Source organism: Lasioglossum baleicum, chromosome 10 (genome assembly GCF_051020765.1).
Source record: "Lasioglossum baleicum chromosome 10, iyLasBale1, whole genome shotgun sequence".
Lineage (NCBI taxonomy): Eukaryota > Metazoa > Arthropoda > Insecta > Hymenoptera > Halictidae > Lasioglossum > Lasioglossum baleicum.
In genome coordinates this window covers 10387132-10408211 of record NC_134938.1, presented here as the reverse complement: position 1 = coordinate 10408211, position 21080 = coordinate 10387132, and the positions used below count along the sequence as shown (strand labels likewise).

General features: G+C 40.9%; 3 protein-coding genes across 9 annotated transcripts in view; 2 read left to right on the top strand and 1 right to left on the bottom strand.

Moving 5' to 3' along the window:
* Positions 1-15691, top strand: part of Hlk (hulk) — a 51575-nt gene extending 35884 nt beyond the window's left edge. For 2 of the 7 annotated variants that reach the window (XM_076432283.1, XM_076432282.1), the window contains 13 exons: positions 6031-6162; positions 6750-7073; positions 7624-7812; positions 7890-8027; positions 9553-9657; positions 11419-11516; positions 12021-12105; positions 12186-12317; positions 12493-12675; positions 12757-12897; positions 13010-13333; positions 13403-13585; positions 14056-15691. In XM_076432283.1, coding sequence (XP_076288398.1) covers positions 6031-6162; positions 6750-7073; positions 7624-7812; positions 7890-8027; positions 9553-9657; positions 11419-11516; positions 12021-12105; positions 12186-12317; positions 12493-12675; positions 12757-12897; positions 13010-13333; positions 13403-13585; positions 14056-14243 — 2222 coding nt within the window. In that variant the 3' untranslated portion in view covers positions 14244-15691. Of the gene's footprint in view, positions 1-1106; positions 1419-1887; positions 5057-6030; positions 6163-6749; positions 7074-7623; positions 7813-7889; positions 8070-9552; positions 9658-11418; positions 11517-12020; positions 12106-12185; positions 12318-12492; positions 12676-12756; positions 12898-13009; positions 13334-13402; positions 13586-14055 lie in introns of those variants that run through there. The other 5 variants (XM_076432286.1, XM_076432285.1, XM_076432284.1 and 2 more) reach the window with 4 other exon arrangements.
* The window catches only part of Cn (Kynurenine 3-monooxygenase cn), a 66121-nt gene that overhangs the window by 44267 nt on the left and 774 nt on the right, over positions 1-21080 (bottom strand). Inside the window, exons 2-3 of the mRNA XM_076432299.1 lie at positions 20608-20727; positions 20489-20522 (exon numbers count right to left, since the gene is read on the bottom strand). Of these exons, the coding sequence (XP_076288414.1) occupies positions 20489-20522; positions 20608-20609 (36 nt within the window). The 5' untranslated portion in view covers positions 20610-20727. The remainder of the gene's footprint in view (positions 1-20488; positions 20523-20607; positions 20728-21080) is intronic.
* Rpl7 (ribosomal protein L7) lies at positions 17641-20083 on the top strand. Its single transcript, XM_076432301.1, has 6 exons — positions 17641-17687; positions 18114-18228; positions 18319-18494; positions 18938-19185; positions 19621-19718; positions 19928-20083. Exons 1-6 carry the CDS (start codon positions 17677-17679, stop codon positions 20036-20038), a joined length of 759 nt encoding a protein of 252 aa, XP_076288416.1. The 5' UTR covers positions 17641-17676; the 3' UTR covers positions 20039-20083.

Below are 21080 nucleotides of genomic sequence, written 5' to 3'. Positions count from 1 at the left end.
AGATTTCCGCAAAGAAAAAGTTATCTCAAATCACCTCAGAAATCATCATATTTTTGGGAGACCCTGTATATATGTATATGTCTATACATAAATGCACTTTTTTCATTTCTTTTTGTAACACGGAGGTAAGTAAAGTTGTTGTGCTGGTCGCGATGACGTGGTACTGCAATGATCCGCGGTGCGTAGCTCCAGAAGATCTTGATCGCACTTTTACCCAAATAATAACAACAATTTCTCCAAAGCGAGCCGATGGTTCCTGTTGTAGTTGACAGCTGTCGTCTGCAGCGAGTTCCGAGTCGAAGAGAATCGGACTAGCCTCCGTTTGAAAAGCTGGGGAAAAAAGAAATCGGGTGGGGTACGTTCAGAATCTCTCGTGTTCAACAAACAATTCACGTTCTCTCCAATTAGAAACAGCTCGGAGATATATTTTGTCGAATGTTTATCGGAGATCAAGCTTAGACGCGCGGAAAAGTGATCGTTCGAATTGTAATGGGACATTCGCGGAAGCGTTCGCGTCGAGACACGGTGACAAAATTTCAGTGGAGGCTGGTCCACGCTAAAATGACTGCCATAAAAGAGTCGTCGACTCGCCGCGAGGTATTCTCGTCTGTTGAAAACATGCACGTTTGGCTTTTGCTGCGCAATTGGGGTTGGAGTGAAACGTTCTCTCTGCACTAGTCACGTCAAAAATTTCACGAGTCAATCTATCTTATCTCTATCTTCAACTTCTATGTTCTACTCTCTTTTCTATTTTTTCCGTCTGTTACTTTATTTCTGTTTCTCTCGAATTCTTGTTATATCTTTTGTTTCTCTTTGTTTCCATCCACCAAACCAAATACAATATCTCTTTCTTTTTTTTATTAATATATATATATACATATATTTTTTGGTACCTTCCACCCGCACCCCGTTGACTCGTGAAGAGATTGAGAATCAAATCAGCCGTAGGCTAGTCAAGTCTGATTTTCAAGTTTCTCTCTATCTTTCTTGTCTAAATCTTTTCTCTCTTTCTCTCTCTCTCTCTCTGTTTCTCTTTTTTTCTCTCTTTCTCTCTCTCTCTCTTTTTCTCTTTGTATTCTGACTCGTTGTATATTTGCTTACTGCAGGCGACGGCTGTTTCTACATCGGCATGGGAGGTAAAAGCGCGAAACCCAAGATTCCCTCCTATGAGCCCTACCAGTGCTGTCCTGCCAAGGTCGCCCACGGCACCAAAGTCGCCAAGGCCACCAAAGTCAGTCCGTTGGCGAAGGACAAGGGCAAAGCATACGGTGTCGAGAGGTCGGACAAGTTGGGACTGCCGGCCCTGAAGCCGATTAACAAGCTCACGGCGAAGGACAGCAGAAAGACCGCGACAGTGTCAGCGGGAGTTAGCAAAACCGGCAGCGACCACAAGGCTAAGAAGGGATTCTTCGGAACCGGTAAATATCTCAACTGGCTGTGGTAAAAAAAATTGCGGATTTAAATCACTGCCCACGCGGAGTCACGGGGTCGATCGATCGTCGGACGTGAACCGGAAACACAAATCGGAATGAGAGATCGTCGTCGATCGTTTCGAAATGGAATCCTCGATAACAATCGCACAATCCAAGGAGTAATAATAATCATAATCGTAATCGTAATCATAATAATAATAATAATAATCAATGTACACAGTGTTAGAGTGTGTTAGGGATAATGGATTGACGCCAGGATGCCTGAAACGCACGTAAACGTGCGTTTACGCCGAGCTGGTGGGCAGTGATTTTGATCGGCATCATAGGGAAGACGTAGAGGTTAATCATAGTGCCAGTGACACCCGATGTCAAGAAGGGTCTGGAGAAAAGATGATCACAAAGCAAAAACAAAAACTCGGCCGGCTGACGAATCCTCTTCGTATCTCGAATACAGGTATCTCGCGCGGTCCATGAAGAGAGTTACTGAGCCGCAAGTTCTGGATGAGCAAGACGATCCAAGACACGTGCTATGGAAGCCGGTGGCTGGGTCCTCGGATTCCTCGGAATCGTCGGGATATATACATACATATATATATATATATATCTATGAATAACTATTTCGCGAGAAGTTTAGCTTTCAAGATGTTCGATCGACCACTGTAAACGTTAATCGTGCGCTCGCGCCGGATACACGTCTATGTTAAAACTTGACGGAGCTATAATCACGGCACTGATACCCTCAGGCGTAAATCATTCGATCCTCAAAAAACTCGTCGATCATCGTCGATCCGCAAAATTACCGATAACCGAGCATGGTTGAAATATCGTTATAGCTCCGTCGCAACGTCCACCGACTCCTCGTCCTGCTTCCCGCAATGTGTGTTGTCTGTCCACGAACCTTGTAATCGTCGATCGGATCCGGATATAGATCACGGCGCGATTCATCGAACTGTATATATATATATATATTATCATCCGCTCAGAAGAAAAGGGAAACAGTAAACGTACCGTCGGAGTCAGCAACGTGACTAACGAGTTTAAACGATACCAAAAAGTCGGGAACGATGCGATGAGAAAGGAGGATACGATTATTTCTATCTCTCACTGAGAGTTGGGTCGGGGTTGTGGCCTGTTGCAGTTGTGGCCGGACTCCCGTACATCATGAAAGTCTAATGATCAAGGAGAAGCGAGCTGGAGGCGACGGACGAAACGGATGAACAGAGTATACCGATGAAGAATACCGAGAGAAGCAGCGAGAAAATGATACGCCAGAAACTGAAGAGACCAGTGTCACCCAAGAGCCTCGTCTATCAGCCGATAAACCAACAGACGCCGAGAACAAAACGGAACTTGAACACTCAGAATACCTGTAAAAAAGTGTTTCTTCGTTCGTTAAACGATCTTGTTCCTGATGTCATCGTCTCATCGTCATTAATCGTCATCTTGTATATCGAAGCGATCATCATCATGTCGACACATACAATCATCTTCCTCCTCCACCGATCATCACTCACGAAATTCAGTCTAGTCATCCATGAACGACGCGGATCGCGAATCATGCGCCTTATCCAACCAACTCTAACTTTCCGTCCTAGCCTAATCTCTCTTTCTCTCTATCTCTTCTTCTATCCCTGTCTCTCTCTCTCTCTCTATATATATATATATATCTATATATCACTATTTCTTTCTTTTGTAAGAAAACTAAACGTCCCTCGAACGACATCGTCCGTCAATATTGTCATCGATTCTACTCTCAATGTTTCTATGGAAATTCAGAACCAACACCCTGCGAATTCGATTAACTTTTATTGTCGCGCGCCACTATCGATACGAGTCGAGTTCACCCAGTCCGGTTCGCAGTCGAAAGTATACGGCCACCAAATGCATTTCTTGCAGCAGTATGCATTCTCCTGTTCTTCGAATGCATACTACTCGATGCTCGAGTCACGTGCGCGCGAACTCGGAAATAAGAGAAAGAAACAGAAAGTCGTTCAACGATCCACTGTCGATCGTACGCGATCTTCGCCGATCGTTCGCGTCGCGACGACACGATACCGCCTGTACCATTGCATTTCATCGGCAACAATCGCGAGAGAGCTTCGCGAGTTTGGTTCTAGAGAAGGATCGAAGGGGAAATGATTATAGTCGACCCGTTTGCCGAACGTTTTGTAGTGTTCGCCCTATAGTTGTCGCGCGGTACGGGTTGTGCGCGACGTTCGAACAATCGATTCACTTCAATCGTTTGTTTCAATCGTGGAACGCTAAGAACAGGGATGGGCATTTTGTCTGAATTGAGTCAACCATCCCCACCATAGTGCCCACTGTCCCCCACCAGCATGAAAGAGAGGTTGGTGGGAGAAACAGGCGTTTGAGGGGCCATCACTGGATTAGGAGATCGATTTGGTACAGTCTTTTCGGCCCGCGTATTACCGAGTTCCACGGTTGAAACGGACGGATTCTCGTCAACAATTCCTTAATCAATCTGCAGATCTCTCAGAGTATGTTTATGTCAAGTTGATAAGCGAGCAACAGTTGGGTCTGTAGTCACTTGGCAATCACGGCGTCCGTGTAGAACTCGAATAAACGATGGATGTTTCTTAACATTGTTCCAGAAGGCACGTTCAAGATTTTGTACCACCCGTAGAGTCTGTGCTTTGCAACACACCGCGACCTACCCCCGTAGAGAAACAAAAGAACCAGAGAATGTAGAGAATCGAGTTCTGGATGATTTGTGCGTTGTTAGATCCACCAACGAACACCGAGACACGTTCGACATGTGTACACGCAGAACGCTGTTTTCTCTCCCAGTGCCACTTTAATCGTGGCAGCGACATAAACATACCCTAAACTCCTCAACAGTAAAACGTCGAGGAACACGTGCGTTACTTATCACGCCAAGCTATATCACTAATCGCTTTATCGCTTACTGGACCGCACGAGCCAGCACTAAACCGAAGGAAAAAGTTACCGAAAAGAAAAAACGAAAAAAAAAAATGAAAAATAATATACATAAGTCTTGTTCTTTTTTTCTCTCTCTCTCTCTCTCTATCTATCTATCTCTCTTTTCTCTTTTTCAAATGGTCCGCCTGAACCGTTAACGATAAGACACCAAAAGAAAGAAAAAAAGAAAAAAAAAGAAGAGAATACGCTCACCCGTCTATTTATTTATTTATTTATTTATACGAGTATACTTTATTTGTTGTGATTTCTGTACCACACACACACTGAATGCCGATAATCTGTACAAATTACTTCGCGCGGGCACTGTGCCGGTGTCACGGTCACTTAGCTCTGGGCGCGATAATTAATTGATCAAAGTTCGAACTAATTTTGGAACCGATATTCGACAATAGCAATTCGATAGAATATTTTTTTGCAAGGACAAAAATCGATTCGGATAGGAAAAAGAGAAACAAAAATGGAATAATCAAATTCAGGGATGCCGATGTTTAATTATCGCGCTGCGTCTGTGATCACGATTATCAGGCATGAATTTTGTTCATTGCTCGTAAACCTTTTGCGCAAGTTTGCCGACATAAGCCGCCGAGTATACGGCGTCCTCGTTAATCACGTAAGAGCAACATGTACGATAATAAACTCGATAATAAATATGTTTCCTAGTACCAATTAGTATCCTTTGTACTTCGCTTCGCCCGTTACTGCTAATGGTAGCCGTAGAGTCCATCCTCCACGTAATTCTACCGAGCACGCATCGAATTTGACAATAAAAAAACGATACCATGGTTCAGTTGTACGAGTCCAGTAATCATTCTACCCCCACGATCATCTTGGTTTTACTGGGTGTTTCACTAACAAGGGACATCACCCAAATGTAACACGACGATTTTTTATAAAATTTATACAGGATGTTGCTTGTTGAAAAATATTTGACACGGATTTTTTCAGCTGCTGACGTTCAACGTTGGAACTAGAGGAACTAGTGGGTCTAGGACAATGGTTTTTTTTTGCAATATTTCTTCTTAATTGTATATGTATATTTATGCACCTTTGTTTTTGTTCTTGTCATTTACCAATAATTATTAAATACATAAAATTTTCACCCCCTCAACATGAATATTAGCAGCTACAAGGAAATACGTGTCAAATATTTTTCAGCAATCTCTACGTCATGTATAAACTTCATTAAGATCGGCAATGTCCCTTGTAAATCTCGGTTCACACCGGCACACTCACGCAACTACCATAACGAGTTTCCGCATAACTGTGACTTTCGCAGAGGCCAGAGTTGACTTCCTTTGACGACGAGTCGCCGCATGGTAAGTCGCCCAGAAATCTCCTGGATTCGCTTCGCGCGTGAATCGAAACGAATAGCCATTCCAGATCGTTGATGAATAGCGTTTGTTAGCATACTCCTTTTGTCGAGTCCTCTACAGGATGTCCTAGGTTGAAACTGCCAAACTTTGTCAGTATATTCTATGGGTGTCAACAGGTTTGGCACGTTAAACCTGGGACATCCTCGTGTGACGATATTCTATGATTCATCATTAGAGGGAGGATTTTGTAATTGATCGAAAAGGGAGAGCGAGCCGTTCGATATTGTCGGAACTATACTCGAGCAAATCTATTGCCAACTCAGGTAATCTGCTCGACGAGACCGAGGTGCTCGATTGGATGGTGAAACAGAAGACGGACGAGAGCATCGAAGAGATCGATCGTGACACCCTCACCAAGTATATCGAGACGAAAGAATTCCTGGCAGTCGTTTTCTGTAAGACATTTTTCACAGTAGCGCACCCAGGATTTAATCTTGGGGGGGGGGGGAGGAACGAGTTTTGCGTGATGACCTTTTTTTTAGCCAAAATATCTGTCAACGGTACCCAGGGCTATTCTGCGATTTTAATTTTGGAAGCTAAACATTTTTTTCTTGAGGGGGACTTGGCCCCCTGCCCCTCCCCCCCGGGTGCGCCACTGATTGTTCATACCCCCGTTGACAATCTATCGCGAATCTCGCCTATCCGTCGCATTCGGTTCAACAAAATTCGGGTTTACTAATCACAAGTCTGCGGATTTTATATACATATACAGGGTGAGTCACCTAAGTTCTACATTTTCTGAGATGGGAAGAAATGTTAGAGACAAAAGTTTTTTAGTTTCGAGGAGATCATATTACTTTTTCCCAGATGGAGGTACTTAGGAGATTTGATGGTCAACCTACTTTTTTCAAATGGAACTGCATACAATTTCTGAACTGCTACGCTCGTAGGAGTTCTTCGGGAACAATAGACAACGGGGTGACTCGCCCTGTATACATTAACGTGTCGATTCGAAACGAAAAGAGATGTCTCGGTTCCGTAGACAAGGAGGAAGATCCAGAAAGTCCCAGAGTGCTCAGGCACGTCGAGTTGATCGACGATGAGGCGGCTGAGTATGGCATAAAGATCGTCAGAATGAAGGATCGGTTAATGGCGAAGAAATATGGGTTCCGGAACCCACCGGGCATCACGTACTTCCGTAAGGGGAAGAACATCAACTACGACGGAGACATAGACGACGAGGAGGAGATTCTCGATTGGCTGACCAATCCTGAGAACATGGAACTTACCGACCACATCGAACGAATTAATAAGAAAATGTTCCACAAAATTCGACAGACAACCGATTACCTGGCGGTATTCTTCTGTGAGTATCGAATCCGGAGTCCATCGTTTCAATGAAAACAAAATTTCAAGCTCTTAGGTACGAGGGGTGTCTCCTTTCAATGTTGATGAAAGTTCGCGAATTAGTTAGAATTTTCAAATCGAGCCGCACGTTGCCCAGGCCTGTTTTAGACCATGATTTCACTGATTAAAGTCACATTTCAAGTATTCTACAAGCTCGCAAAGTTCTAAATATTAATTTGATGCAAAAATAGTGGCTGAATTCTTACAAATAACTTTTCAAACTTTAGTGCTTAATCTATCTGCCTAGAAATCATTTTTGTAACGCTTGGTAAGCATTAAATAAGAATTATTATTACACATTGAAGCAGAAAACGGAGTTCAACCACCTATTTTCACATTAATTTCACGATCTCTTCAGATCGAAAGACTGCTGTTACAGTAGCGTCTCTTGTAACGTTCGCGAGCACTTCCTAAGAATAATGGCGGTAGAATAGCATCATAAAATTGTACTTTATCAAATAAAATGAGACTTTCGAGCATTTCGAACGCGGCGGCGCGCGTATGTTTAGACAGCAACGACTGCAAACAATGTGGCAGGGTACTAGCAGAGATAGAACACATCGACGACGAAGCTGATGGAGCGGGGATCAAGTTTGTGAAGATCGACGACAAACAGTTGTCGAAACAGTACGGTGTTTTCGCGCTACCCGCCATTTTGTTCTTCAAGATGTCCTCGAAAGAACCAGTTATCTATGCAGGTAGTACTAAAATCCAGGATTCAAAGGTTTTCAATGGATGTGCGACTTCAATCTTGAAATACCGCTAACGATTGCAGGCGACTTGTACGACGAGGAGCAGATTCTCCAGTGGTTGATGACGCAAAAAGACCCCTCCGGAGAGGTAATCGAAGATTTGGAGGGGGAGGATCTCCTGAATTTGATTAGAGAATCGGAATCGCTGGCGGTGTACTTCTGTAAGTCTCACGGTTCTTCAGGCGCGGCCAACTGCCAAGCAGGAATGTATCACTAGCCTGTTGCGTGGCACTCTATTCCTATATTTCTACGTTCTCTTATCTTCTACAATCCCATCTACTCCGTCCTCAATCTATATTCATTGGAACTTGATTGTAAATCTCACTCTTGATTGATACTGGTTTTGCACTCCAAATTCGCCCTCTTGCAAGTCAAGTTCAACCTTGCGCAAATCAATTCCACCTTTCTGTGAATCAGTTTCACCCTTTTGCAAATCAAATTCAATATTCATTAAGAATATTTATTTAGACACGCGTGAACAGTGTCATTACTGCGAAGGAACCATTAAGACTCAATACAATTCATTTTTAGATTAATCAGAAAATAGCTACAATGAATGTACATATGTACACACAATTTTCAAACATTACAAAGTTAATGAATTGGTAATTACTTTCAAATAAATAAATAATTATTGGATGCACATCTTTGCAATAAATGAAATTTAGAATATCTTCAAGGTTGAAATTGATTTGCAAAAGGGTGAATTTGGAGCGCAAAACCTGTAAAAGACTTTCCAAAATCGTTGAATACACAAATTAACACGTTCGCTACCAGGGCTTGTCTTGACGACAGCCTTTCTAATTAAAACTTTCTATGAAATGCGACTTTTATAAAATATGAAAAGGACATTATTTGCGAGAAGTCATAGATTCCAGAATAATGTGCTGTGTTTAACATTAACCCTCTCAGGGCGGATACCGGGTCCATTTGAGAGGTAAACAGTGGGGGAAATGCTATAGTCAGAACCTGAGTGACGTCACGAAGCTATATTGTAGTCTCTAACTCGGATACAATGTTCTCTCCGTAACTGTCACAAAGGTCTCCGAATGGACCCGGCATCCGTCAAGCGAGGATTGAATAACGACATACGTATAATAAGTTACAAATAACAACATAATCTCGAACGTGTTAAAAATGGTGTTTAAAATATCCACGATACATGAATAATTCGCCTAAATCATTTGACAAAGTGTTTAATACAATTTTCGATGCATGGTTTCGAATCTCCATAAACCTACTTGCCGTTGAGATCAGTAAACCAGATGTAATTCGTAAATTATGAATCCTTTGGATAGATTTACATCCTCCCTCGTCTCCCAAAACGAATCCTACGATAATCTATGCACAATGTGCATTGCACATCACTGTAAAATATCCGAGATATTAACTGCTGACCGCAGCCAGCAACTCGTTTGCGAATATTAATTCCTGCTCTGGAAGCAACGATGTCGAGCCACAATATATTTGTCTCGCGAACTGAATTGTACATAGGCCACGGTGAATCGTCGTGTTGTCTCACGCTTCTATCTGTCAGGCTTTAAGATGTGTCGCAACGATTAACCGAACCGAATCGTTAATTGTCCGTCTGAATTTGTTTCGTTTCTCGTTGCTATTGGCCACCTCTCGTCACTCTGTCTCGTCTTGTACGTCTGAGGCTGTACACGTTGTCTGCTAATGCCGCAGGGAACAGAACGCTTTGCGAGTTGTGTCAGGCAAAAAATCAGCGCAAGCAGGGCCGCCATAAGGAGCGCAGGATCGTCGAACACGAGGCGGCCGAGGAACTCGATGGTACACGTGAACACAGAAAAAGCAAATATTTATTTGCCGACCCCCCGGTCCCTCTCTTTTTTCTTCGCCGATACATTCAACTATGTTTCCAGATAGTTCTTCCAGAAATTCTCATCTCTGTGTGCACACCTCAGAACACCAGCATCACACACATTACCACGAGACATCCGGCCTGTACTCTAGGCTGGACCTTAGCTGTACCTGCTGAAATCTCTTTTTTTCGAGATTTTTTTCACACCGCCCCCTGAAATTGTGGCATTTGAACGGGAATATATGAAGGAAAGACTTTCGATGAAGACCGATCGTTCTTTTTGTGCAGAAATATTTGTGATAATGACAATGTAGTGAATAGGAGTAACTCCATTTTCAACATCCTTTGATAACGTAAATTGTAATGATAATATAGCCTTCGCCATTCATATGATTTGAGGTGGGCGAATTAGAGTTATTACCCCAATTAGAACGAGTCGTACTCACCGGTACATATTATGCTTCGCGAAAACGGACCTGTTAAGTAGGCCAATTAATATGAAATAATTTTAATTCGTACAAAGTAAACCTGCTTGAATGTATGTAAGGAATCATGACACTTTTGGAGGTATTAAATATCTAACTTGAATTTTCAGTGTACTCTTCACATTTAACGTGCAGTTATTTCTATTTTTGTATAGATAATATCATTTTTCACGAAGTGGAACAATTTTAGGGGGCGACGTGCTCAACATTTCATAGTTAAGAAATAAGGTCCATCCTAGTGTTCTCTGCGTATCTCGCAAGAAGTCCCGTGAAAGGAATCAGCGAAATATTGGCTAAAACGATCAGTGTGTGATCACTAGACTGCGGATCTTTATGCAAAATAAAAAATGTTCGCATTGATTGCAAGATACAGGAGCCAGATAATAATTGTATTCTTCTTTTATTTATTCTATTAAGTTAGAACTAATACCGTGGTGTCCTTAAATATTTTTAACGTGTCCACTGCTTGAAATGGTGCGTGCCCATTTTTGTCATAAATGCATAAAATTCGCAGTCTAGTGATCACTATGCACTTAGCGTGCGACATTAAAGGGCGGAGATGGGCGAGACTTCTTGCGTGGCACGGACAGTATATTTTTTTGCGATGTTTTCCACAGATTTTTCGCTTATTTTAGTCGCAAACACAACACGACATTTGCCAATTAATATCTCGACGATCAAACGATTTTTATTTTGGAGAGAGGGTTCGTGCGGATTACGGAATTTCGATGTCCTTGATTCGTTTCCAAGATGGCTGACCCGTAGGTTTTCTCCATCGCCACGAAGCAAACTGATTTTTGAATGCGTACGATTTTGACGAGGATACAATTGTTCCAGGTCGAACCGACAAAACCGGGGAATATTGTTTTTCTCGAGTTCTACACGATTACACTCTCACACAGGTGCACGTTTAGACAGCATGCAGAAAACCATAGAGCCAAGCAGACGAACCATAGTTCCCTAGAAACCCCCGCTGATCAGCATGTATCTTTTTTTGTTTGTTTGTCCATGTTTGAATGAATCTGATCGATTCAGACTTTCTTTTGCTACGATTTCTGCATACTTTCTGTCATTTTTCAATAGAATTAGTTCCCCCCCTGGTGTGGACAGCAGCTTTCGTAGATCGTCGTCAACCTGAACACCATCGCCTCAATCATTTCATGTTCCCCGATAGGCTGCTGTCTTTCGAGTAGACACTGTTTTCTAAGGGTTCTTGAATTTTATAACGATACAGTTTCTCTTTAGACGTCGAAGACTGCGAGCAGTGTATGGGAATCTTGGAGGAGCTGGAGAACATCGACGACGACTGCGACAGACACGGGATCACTTTTGTTAAAACTAACGTGAGTTTTAAAGGCGACTTATTTGAGAGAATACATTGTTAGGGTAGTTCAGGCATTAGGTTGTCCTAGTTGTATGTACACTCCCGACCATAAATCACCGGAGACTTATCTTCAACAAAATGGTAATTAAAGAATACAAGTTTCCAGCTTGCTATTATACGATAATATTTGAATGCAAAATTAAATATATACATATACTATTTGAATAAAATGTTGGGAAAAAGAGATTGAGAAATCGTGGGATGATTATGGACACAGCTCTAGAAGCCATTTTTGAAAAACAATTACCCAATTACGAACAATTAAAATTTACATGTTCTCTACATTAGAAAAAATTAGTAAGTACCATTTTTATTTCATAATATAGGTCCTTTAATAACAACAAATCGTTTGCATCCAAAGGATAAGTATCCGGTGACTTACAACAAAAGTTTTGTATAATAAAATTATAATTAACGACATAAATGCAATTCAACTTTTGTTCTCTACGTTCGGCTCTCTCAGGACTACAAGGTTGCGGAGGACTATGGAGTGACTGACTTTCCCGTGTTAGTATATTTCGAGAACCAAATACCTAATGTGTTCGAAGGTCTGTATTTCACCATAAACAACCCAATAAATGAATAGTTCTTTCGTCTTTTCGACTAACTTATGTGTTTTTCGATCCAGGCGAGTTAGCGGTGGAGGAAGAGGTTCTACAGTGGCTGATCACCCAGAAAACCGAGGACAGAATCGAATTAATAACCAGAGTGATGCTGGAAACATCGGTTGAAGAGACTCAATACCTTGCGGTGTACTTCTGTGAGTCATAAAAGCTGTTTACATTAATTGCATAACATAAGAACCGAATAGGAATTTATTTCTCTGTTTAATGGTTTTACTAAGTTGCCAGAATTGCGTAAAATGACACCCACCCATTTTTGCCACAAATGGTTGTTCGAATCTACCTGAAGAAACCTTTATATTATTGTTGCAGATAAACAAAACTGTCGCATATGCGACGAAATTTTGGAGGGACTGGAGAGGGTCGACGACGAATGCGACGTTTTCGGTATACACATGGTGAAGATTCAGGATCCCCAACTAGCCAAACGCTATTCGATTAAAACGTTTCCTGCCCTCGTTTACTTTCGAAATGGCAATCCACTTCTGTTCGAAGGTCTTTGAATATATCCATATGCCTTAAATCAATGTAAAATAGAATTTACTCCATGTATCGTTCGTTCTCTGCACCTCATAGGCGATCTACAAAATGAAGAATCGGTTCTCGAGTGGTTGATCGACGACGACAATCGTGAATTAGCGGACGAGATCGAAGCTGTCAACGACAGAATGTTAGAGAGACTTCTAGATGAATCTCCATTCCTAGCAGTTTTCTTTTGTAAGATCTAAAATGTATAAGATATCTCATTTTGAGGTATCAATCATCCTTTTCGTAATTTTCATAATGACCTTATCAACTTTCATTGGGCAAATCGAAATTTGTTTCACAGACGACGAAGATTGCCCCGAATGCGACGAAATCATGGAGGCCTTGGAGAAGATCGACGGCGAAGCTGATTTATTCGGTATCGACTTCGTGAAGGTCTTCAGCCCTGAGGCTGCTGAAAAATATGGAATCCTCAACGTTCCGTCGCTCGTCTATTTCCGTAAAAAAACACCACTGCTCTATGACGGTGATTTAACGCAAGAGGACAAAATCCTGCAATGGCTGACTTCCCAGGACGTCTTCGAAATCAAGAACGAAATCGAAGAAGTCAATAAGAAAATGTTGGACAAGCTTCTCGACGAGAATGAATTCCTAGCGGTCTTCTTTTGTAAGCACGCGTTCAAATGGCTGGTACACTTACCAATGAATTTTGTCGAATTCATTTATTATTTTGCAGATGAACACGACAACAAAGAGAGCGAAGAAGTCAACGAAAAGTTGGAGGACATCGACGGAGAGACAGACAACTTGGACATCACGTTCGTCAAGATGGCTGACCCAAGATACGCTAGGAAATGGGGTGTCACTAAACTGCCTGCCATTGTGTACTTCCGCAAGAGATTTCCTAGTATTTATCGAGGTATGCTCCACTCAACTTCGATATCAGATGCATTCAACATTAGATCGTTTCAATATTCAATACTAGAAGACGCCACATGAAATCATTTCATTCGGTTCGGAACGGGTCGAGAATTTTATGCGGGATTAGGATTAGGACGGGTTCTGAAAAATATCCCGAGAATTTCCGACTCATCTCGACCGGTCCCGACCATCGGATCCCGCCATTTTCGAGTTTCCGCGCCCCTCTACTAGATCATCAGCTCTGCCTTATATTTTTGTAGACGAATTTCAAGAAACTCGAATCAAATGAAATCTTACTTTCCGTGGTAGTAGCCTTTTTAGAAATAAATGAAAATCGTACTAAATTCTGCCGTATTTTAGATCCTAGAATTTTTCTAAAATTTTCAAAAGCCAGAGTTACATAAAGATCCGCAGTCTAGCCTTATATGTATATGTATTGTCACCTGCCTAACTTTTTTGTCCACGAAGGCAACATTCACAACGAACAAGACGTGCTCGAATGGTTACGCAAGAACAGGTACCGTCAACCGGAGTTGAACATCTACATGTACATGCTGATCGCCATCACCATCCTGTTCACCATGTACACCGGCTTCCTGTTGTCGTGCTTCCGGTCGCAGCCCGCCGCGGCAGTTGCGCATCCAAAGCAAGCGTGAAAACTCGATCGAGAAAACTAGAGACGGTTTAATGCAAGCCAACAAAAAAAAGATAACGATGGAAAGAATACAGAGACTATACGTGGACTGTTGCTGCGCGAATGTGCGTTGTTGTTGTTGCTCCGACATGTTTCACTTAACGAACGCCGTTCGTCCGGAACGAACGACATCACGATCAAAGGCTCGACGATTCGACGATTGAGATCTCTGTCGTTCTTGCGCGGCATCGACGAGCGCCATTATTTCGCTAGCCGATGAACGAATAAAAGTATACTTATCGTTAGCTATTAGCACACCATAACCACCCAGGCTCGAGGCGGTTGCCGTGGCAACGGTGTGTGTATATGTATATTGTAAAACGTGGACCAAATCCGTCGACCTTTCCAAAGAAGATTTAGACCTCTGTCAAATTCAGAAAGGATCCAGGGAGCTGGGGTGTCTGAACAACGTGGAGGAGCGAGGGCGCATTAGTATTGAGCCTACCGCCCCCGGTAGTGCTAATACACTCGAGTCGCATCGTGTTTTAGGGAAATTATTGTTAAAGCGTATATTTATTATCGTTTGCTATATATTTTTATCGCGTTTAAATCTTTGTTTACTACAGGTTATTGTATTGCTTTGTTACGATCCACTGTAACCACTATTCCGACCACACTTTGTATTTCTTACGTAAGTGATACACGTACCAGGAATTCTTTGTTGTGTTTCTTCTTCTTCTTATTCTTCGTTTCATTTTAGAGTGATTATAAAGCTGAGTCGACGCGCACCGGCGTACACTGTTGCGATTTAAGGAATGTTTGGTGGTCGATGATCATCGGCGATCGTAATTTATAATCATTATGGTTTTCGTACTTGTTTAGCGTGAACTGTCGACTGTCGTCGATAGCTTTGACAGTGGTCTTTGCGCGCGATAGATCATCTTTGGTCCACGTTCACGGGGGGAAGGGGGATGATCGACAAGACGATCGTCGCGTTGATCCGCGCCTATTCCCGTGGATCATCGCCGATCTTCTGTTTATCGAACGACTAGGTAAAGATCTATGCAACGACCAGTAAAACAATTGCCTGTTGACGTATATCGGATAACAAGGAATTCATTGACAAAACGAACCCTTCGGACCAATTCCAAACCCGTTTGAACACCACTCCTGTCTGCCAATTGTAAATAATGTAAAAGTGTGAACGACGCATTGTACAAGACAAAATACGATGGTTTTACTTTACTTTTATGTTTCGCATTCGTTTCTTTCTCTTCGTCTGTTTCTCTCACCGGACACCGCATAGATTTAATCGACGCTAATTGTGCGCGCACACGTAATGTTAGTTCATTTTGGATACACTTCATTCGCTTAGGGGCAGCATTGATATCTCAGCGAAATCTGTATTTATCGAGGCGAGTCTCTAAGAAGTAAATTGAATTTTCGAAATACATCTGGAATAATGTTAATGTGTGGTGCGTGAATTCATTATCCCAACAAAAAATATTTCCGACGAACATCGATTAGTTTTCAATGGTTTGGAATTTGAAAAAAATATCCCAGTGAACCAGGCGTGTCGAGAGCCACATCTCGTGCCCAGAGTGCCGAGGCCACCTAACGGGCATTATACTGGCCGAACGTCGCTCGAAGCTGTTCTAAGCACACGATGGCTAGATTGTGGCCATGCCATAAAAGATCGCGTGGGCTCGAATTCTTGCCTCCACCGGCTCGACCAGAGAAGAAATGAGAGTGCTCACGCCCGGGGTTTGGCCGTGCCACTTTTGTCTCCCCATCATCACCGACGAGATACTATTATCTCGTCGGTGACATCATGTTTAGCCTGGAACAGCTCCTACATCATCTTCAGCATGGAACAAAACCTATACCATCTTTAGCAGGAAACAGAACCCACTTTACTGCACGGTGCATTATACAGGTGTGCCGACTTCCCTCAGAAAACTGTGATAGATGGGTAGTAATTCTCTGGCCGCCGCCAGACGGCGCATGGGTCGTAGGTACCGTACGTGTGCGAATGCGATTGTGTGTATGTATTCAGCAGCGCGCCCGAATCGCACACGTACGGTACCTACGACCATGCGCCGTCTGGCGGCGGCCAGAAAATTACTACCCATCTATCACAGTTTTCTGAGGGAAGTCGGCACACCTGTATAATCATAATGCACCGTGAACAGTGATGCCAGAATCGTGGACGCGAGGACCTTTCCCCTCCGGCGACTCGGCCGGCTGGACCCCCCACTCTGACATACCGTGGACGTACCGTCCTCGCCACGTTGCTTCTGCTGCTGCGCACGCGCTACACACGAACGTATTTCTACTCTGCCCGTGTGAGTGCCTGTTCGATTGCACGCGCGAAGACTTTACCGCCTACGACAACCGAAAGTGTTGGAAGCTATGCTCATATATTGAAATATAATGTAAATAAAATGTTTTGTATTGCATTATTAAGTCTGTACATTATTTTTCTGAATATAAAAATATTCAATAATACATAATACATCTACAAAAAAAGTAAAGAAGTATCGAAAAAATTGATTGGGATATTTTTAACACCGATACAATTTATAAAAAATTCTGAAAAAAATTAAGGACAATTGTTTCAATAATATCTGACTACTGAATTTTTATAAAACTGGCATCTCGAAAATTTCAATACGAAATATGCATTTTCTTCGAATGTTTGGAGATTTTCAATTTTTTTAACATGTTTGCATAATCTGAAAAATCTGAAAAAAATCTCAGTCATGTGTTCTATTAGGTAGAATATTTCTTAATTTTTTCGTAATTGTTTATTGAGCATGGTTCGACTAAAAATCAATTTGTGTTGGGGGCCCGCTGGACCATCTTAACTTTAAAAATCAACGAAAAAAATTATTCAAGAAATACAAAACATATTTTAGGATGGACCATTATAAACCCGGTTTTTAAAAAAAAAAATTTAGTCCACATTTCGCTTTGATATCTTTTTTAGATCAAAAGTTATAGTAAAATGTGCACCGCGCCGTGCCGGGATTCAAATGCGCGCTGTTGTGTAATGTAAAAAAAAACTTTAACAACAATTTTCTTTTTGTTATAAACACTTTTGCGGCAAGTTTCCCTTACAAATGTCCACCGATCCAGAGGTGTAGATTCACCCCTAGGACGGATGACCATTACTTTTTATACACCCTGTACATGTTTTCTACATTAGAAAATATTAGTAAGTACCATTTTCGTTTCATAATAATATAGTTCCTTTAATAACAAAAAATGTCCGGTGACTTATGGACGGGAATGTATGTATAATTATGTTCTTATTATTATAATCATTGAAGCAAATGATATTTTGAATTTCCCGCTGCCGCATAAAATAGGATCGACTCGAAGCCAACTTCAGAACAAACACTCGACTGGTCTGAAGTACGCGGACGTTGAGAACTTCTTTACCTAGCGGAAGAATGGCGGACGCGTAAGTGCTGTTCGAGTCTTATAGAAATCTGAAAACATCGCGTGTTATAGTAACTCTATCAAGCTGAAATAACGTTATTATTGATTCTTAATAACTGATTTATCGAATGTCTAGTATAGTTTTCGAACTTCTTGCAAAAATGGAAAGTTATAACTTGCTGCTGACAAGTCTTGATCAACGTGAGGCAGAATACAGTTAATGTTTGATCACTATCTGTTTTGTAGATTTTATATATAATAAACGATTACTTTTCATCTTCAGTCGAACTAACTTAAAATAACTATTACTCGAGATAATTGTTTTGTTTCATATTACACGGGAGGGAACCTAACATAACCTTAATTTTCTGCACTATGCAACTGTTAATACTATTGTGTGCATATTATTGTGTACAGGGTTATAACGTTTATAAATATTGATTTACAGTCAGAAGGAAACTGCCCCTGCGGCTAAGAAGCTGCCAGCAGTACCGGAGTCGGTACTTAAGAGGAGGAAAACCCGTGAAGCAGTGAAAGCTGCACGTCTGCAAACCTCTATTAAGGTACTACAAGTTCGCTAATACCTCGTAATTAAATACTAGCTCGGAATCTTCTTTTCGAATACTTATTCAATAAATTTTTTCGATCTCTAGCAACGTGCAAACCGTTACAAGAAGAGGAAAGAAATCTTCAAGAGAGCAGAGCGATATGTGAAGGAATACAGGACCAAGGAGAGAGATGAAATCAGGTTAATCAGACAAGCAAAAAACCGAGGAAACTACTACATCCCTGGAGAAGCACGTCTTGCCTTTGTTATTCGTATTCGGGGGTTGGTATAATGCATACTTTCAAAATAATTGGTAATGTTGCCGATGATGTGGGTCCTCACCGATTTCAAAGATATAAAACTTGACATTTTGACTAGCTTTTTCCTTTGCAATAGTTGGCGGTCGGGTTTAGTTTCAGAGATGTTGGCAAAAAACTTTTTTAAGTTTGAATTAGGTCTCTGTTAATGTATATGGTAAAAAAATTGTAAATGCTGGGTTAGATTTGATCCCATCGTAGTACATCGACCCCATAGATTTACAAGTAAAGTATTTGTGAATATCTCGTAAGCTAAAGCCAACTGCCAAAAACTTTAAAGAGAAATGTTGTTCAGAATGATGGTCTTGACAATATATCTAAAACTCGTTGAAACCGGAGAGGACCCTCATCATTGGCAAGCTCACCCAATAATTTTTCAGTATATATAACAGAATTCAATCATTTCAGTGTGAATCAAGTTGCACCCAAAGTACGCAAAGTACTCCAGTTATTCCGCCTAAAACAGATCAACAATGGTGTATTCGTAAAGTTAAACAAGGCGACAATCAACATGCTTCGTATTGTTGAGCCCTACATCACATGGGGATATCCGAACCTTAAGTCAGTTCGTGAATTAATTTACAAGAGAGGATTTGCCAAAGTAAACAGGCAACGTATTCCCATCACCAGTAACGCTATCATTGAGAAGAAACTTGGTTAGTATTAATTACTTGTCTTTCTCTTTCTTCATTCCTTGGGAATCATTTGAGATTTGCACATCTCTAAGTATCATCTTTAAACAGCGGATCTTTATGCAAAATAAAAATTATGTACATGAATTGCAACAAATTGAAGTGAAACAGGAATTTATTTTCTATCTTAATATGTTTGATATGTTGAAAATAATATAATAGTATCTTAAAATCCGCTGTCTAATCATCTTAATTTATGTTACTGACATGTCCATGGGGGTTGAACTCATAATTATACTTCCCCCTTCCATCTTGTCAGAAAGTAATAGAATTTTTGAAAAACCTTTTCGTGTATTGCTTATCTACAGGTTTGCGAAAATTCGTACAATTTCTCATCGAACTATCTTCCCTACTTGGGGTTTAGGGTACGTTACTAATAAATGGAAATTACTTTTACAGGTCGTTCTGGAGTTATTTGTACAGAAGATTTAGTACACGAAATATTCACAGTTGGATCGAAATTCAAATATGCAAGCAATTTCTTGTGGCCCTTCAAGGTATATGAAACTCCAAATTCTATATCCGCGACATAGGCATGATTGTAGAAACTTTCAATGTTCTATCGATCTCCTACTATGTCGTAGAGTAATATGGGTTTCTCTTCATGGGACGCATGTGCTTTGCGTTTCTTAGTCGAACTCAAACACTTTCGATAAAACACCGAATTGTATTTTATCAAAAATTATCTCATTACTTTTATTTGTAGCTCAACACACCAAACGGAGGATGGCGTAAGAAGACTAACCACTATGTTGAAGGTGGTGATTTCGGAAACCGAGAAGATAAAATCAACGAACTTCTCAGGAGAATGGTTTAAATTTATAAAAATCTTGATAAATAAACATTTAAATACAACACATTATTTTGTGTTATTTCTTGTTACCGGCTGCGAATAATCAGCAGCAATCGTATCAGGGTGCATTGCGGCAATTTATTAATCGCAACTTTAAAAGGCGGGATTTTCTACGACTTACACATTGAAAAACGTCTACATTAAACCGATTTGATTCTTCGATTTTCTGACAGCATACGCAGGGAAGGGATTATACTTCGCGACCTCGATTATTACAATTTTGTTCCAAATTACGGAAGACTTATCTTCTCGCAAGTTAGAGATTAAATTTTCGAAATTGTTAATTTATAAAAAGAAACCACCACATACAAAAAGACCCTACCTAACTAGGAAACGCCTGGCGTTTCCACGGTCACTATACTCGTCAAAATCAATTTATAATAATAAAAAGGAATGTGTTATTTATTCACTCACTACTTGTTGGAGGAAGAGAAGCTGCGTTAGAGTCCTGGAATCAATACAGAAACAAGATATTAAGAAATGTGTGTTCAATAATAAAGATTAATTGTGAAGATAGACTTATTGGTACTTACATTCCCTCCCCCTTGATGAAAGCACGACACGTTGCCCCCGATCTCTCCTATCGATGTCGTCTTTGGTCGTCAAGGTAGGCAAACAGAGAGGTTCAAAATAATTTATATACCCTCAGGGCTCTGTAACAGAAAGAATAAATTCATTTAATCTCAATAGGAATTAGATAATGAAAGTTGAATTATTAATCGTTCATTAATGGTATGAATAAAGATGTTTAATAACAGTATAGTTTCAAATTTTTGTAATCACGCTCGCGTCCTCTCCCGCTTCAAGAAAGTCCGCCATGATGCTACGTCACGCTTTCGATTGATTTCAATCGATTGATCCTTTTCGTCGGAATCTGTAACAAAAAGAACAAATTTATTAAGTTCAATTGGCAAACAGTCAGAAACTAATAAATCACAATTAATAATAAATAAATCATTCAAGTTGACTATAAAAACAACATTAATTTTAACGTAAATTAAATAAA

What these genes read in the sequence shown, in the direction of transcription:
- Rpl7 (XM_076432301.1), top strand. An exon ending in TTTGTTATTCGTATTCGGGG is followed by an intron (nt 18,495 to 18,937) that starts GTTGGTATAATG and finishes CAATCATTTCAG; the next exon opens with TGTGAATCAAGTTGCACCCA. An exon ending in ATTTCTTGTGGCCCTTCAAG is followed by an intron (nt 19,719 to 19,927) that starts GTATATGAAACT and finishes TTTTATTTGTAG; the next exon opens with CTCAACACACCAAACGGAGG.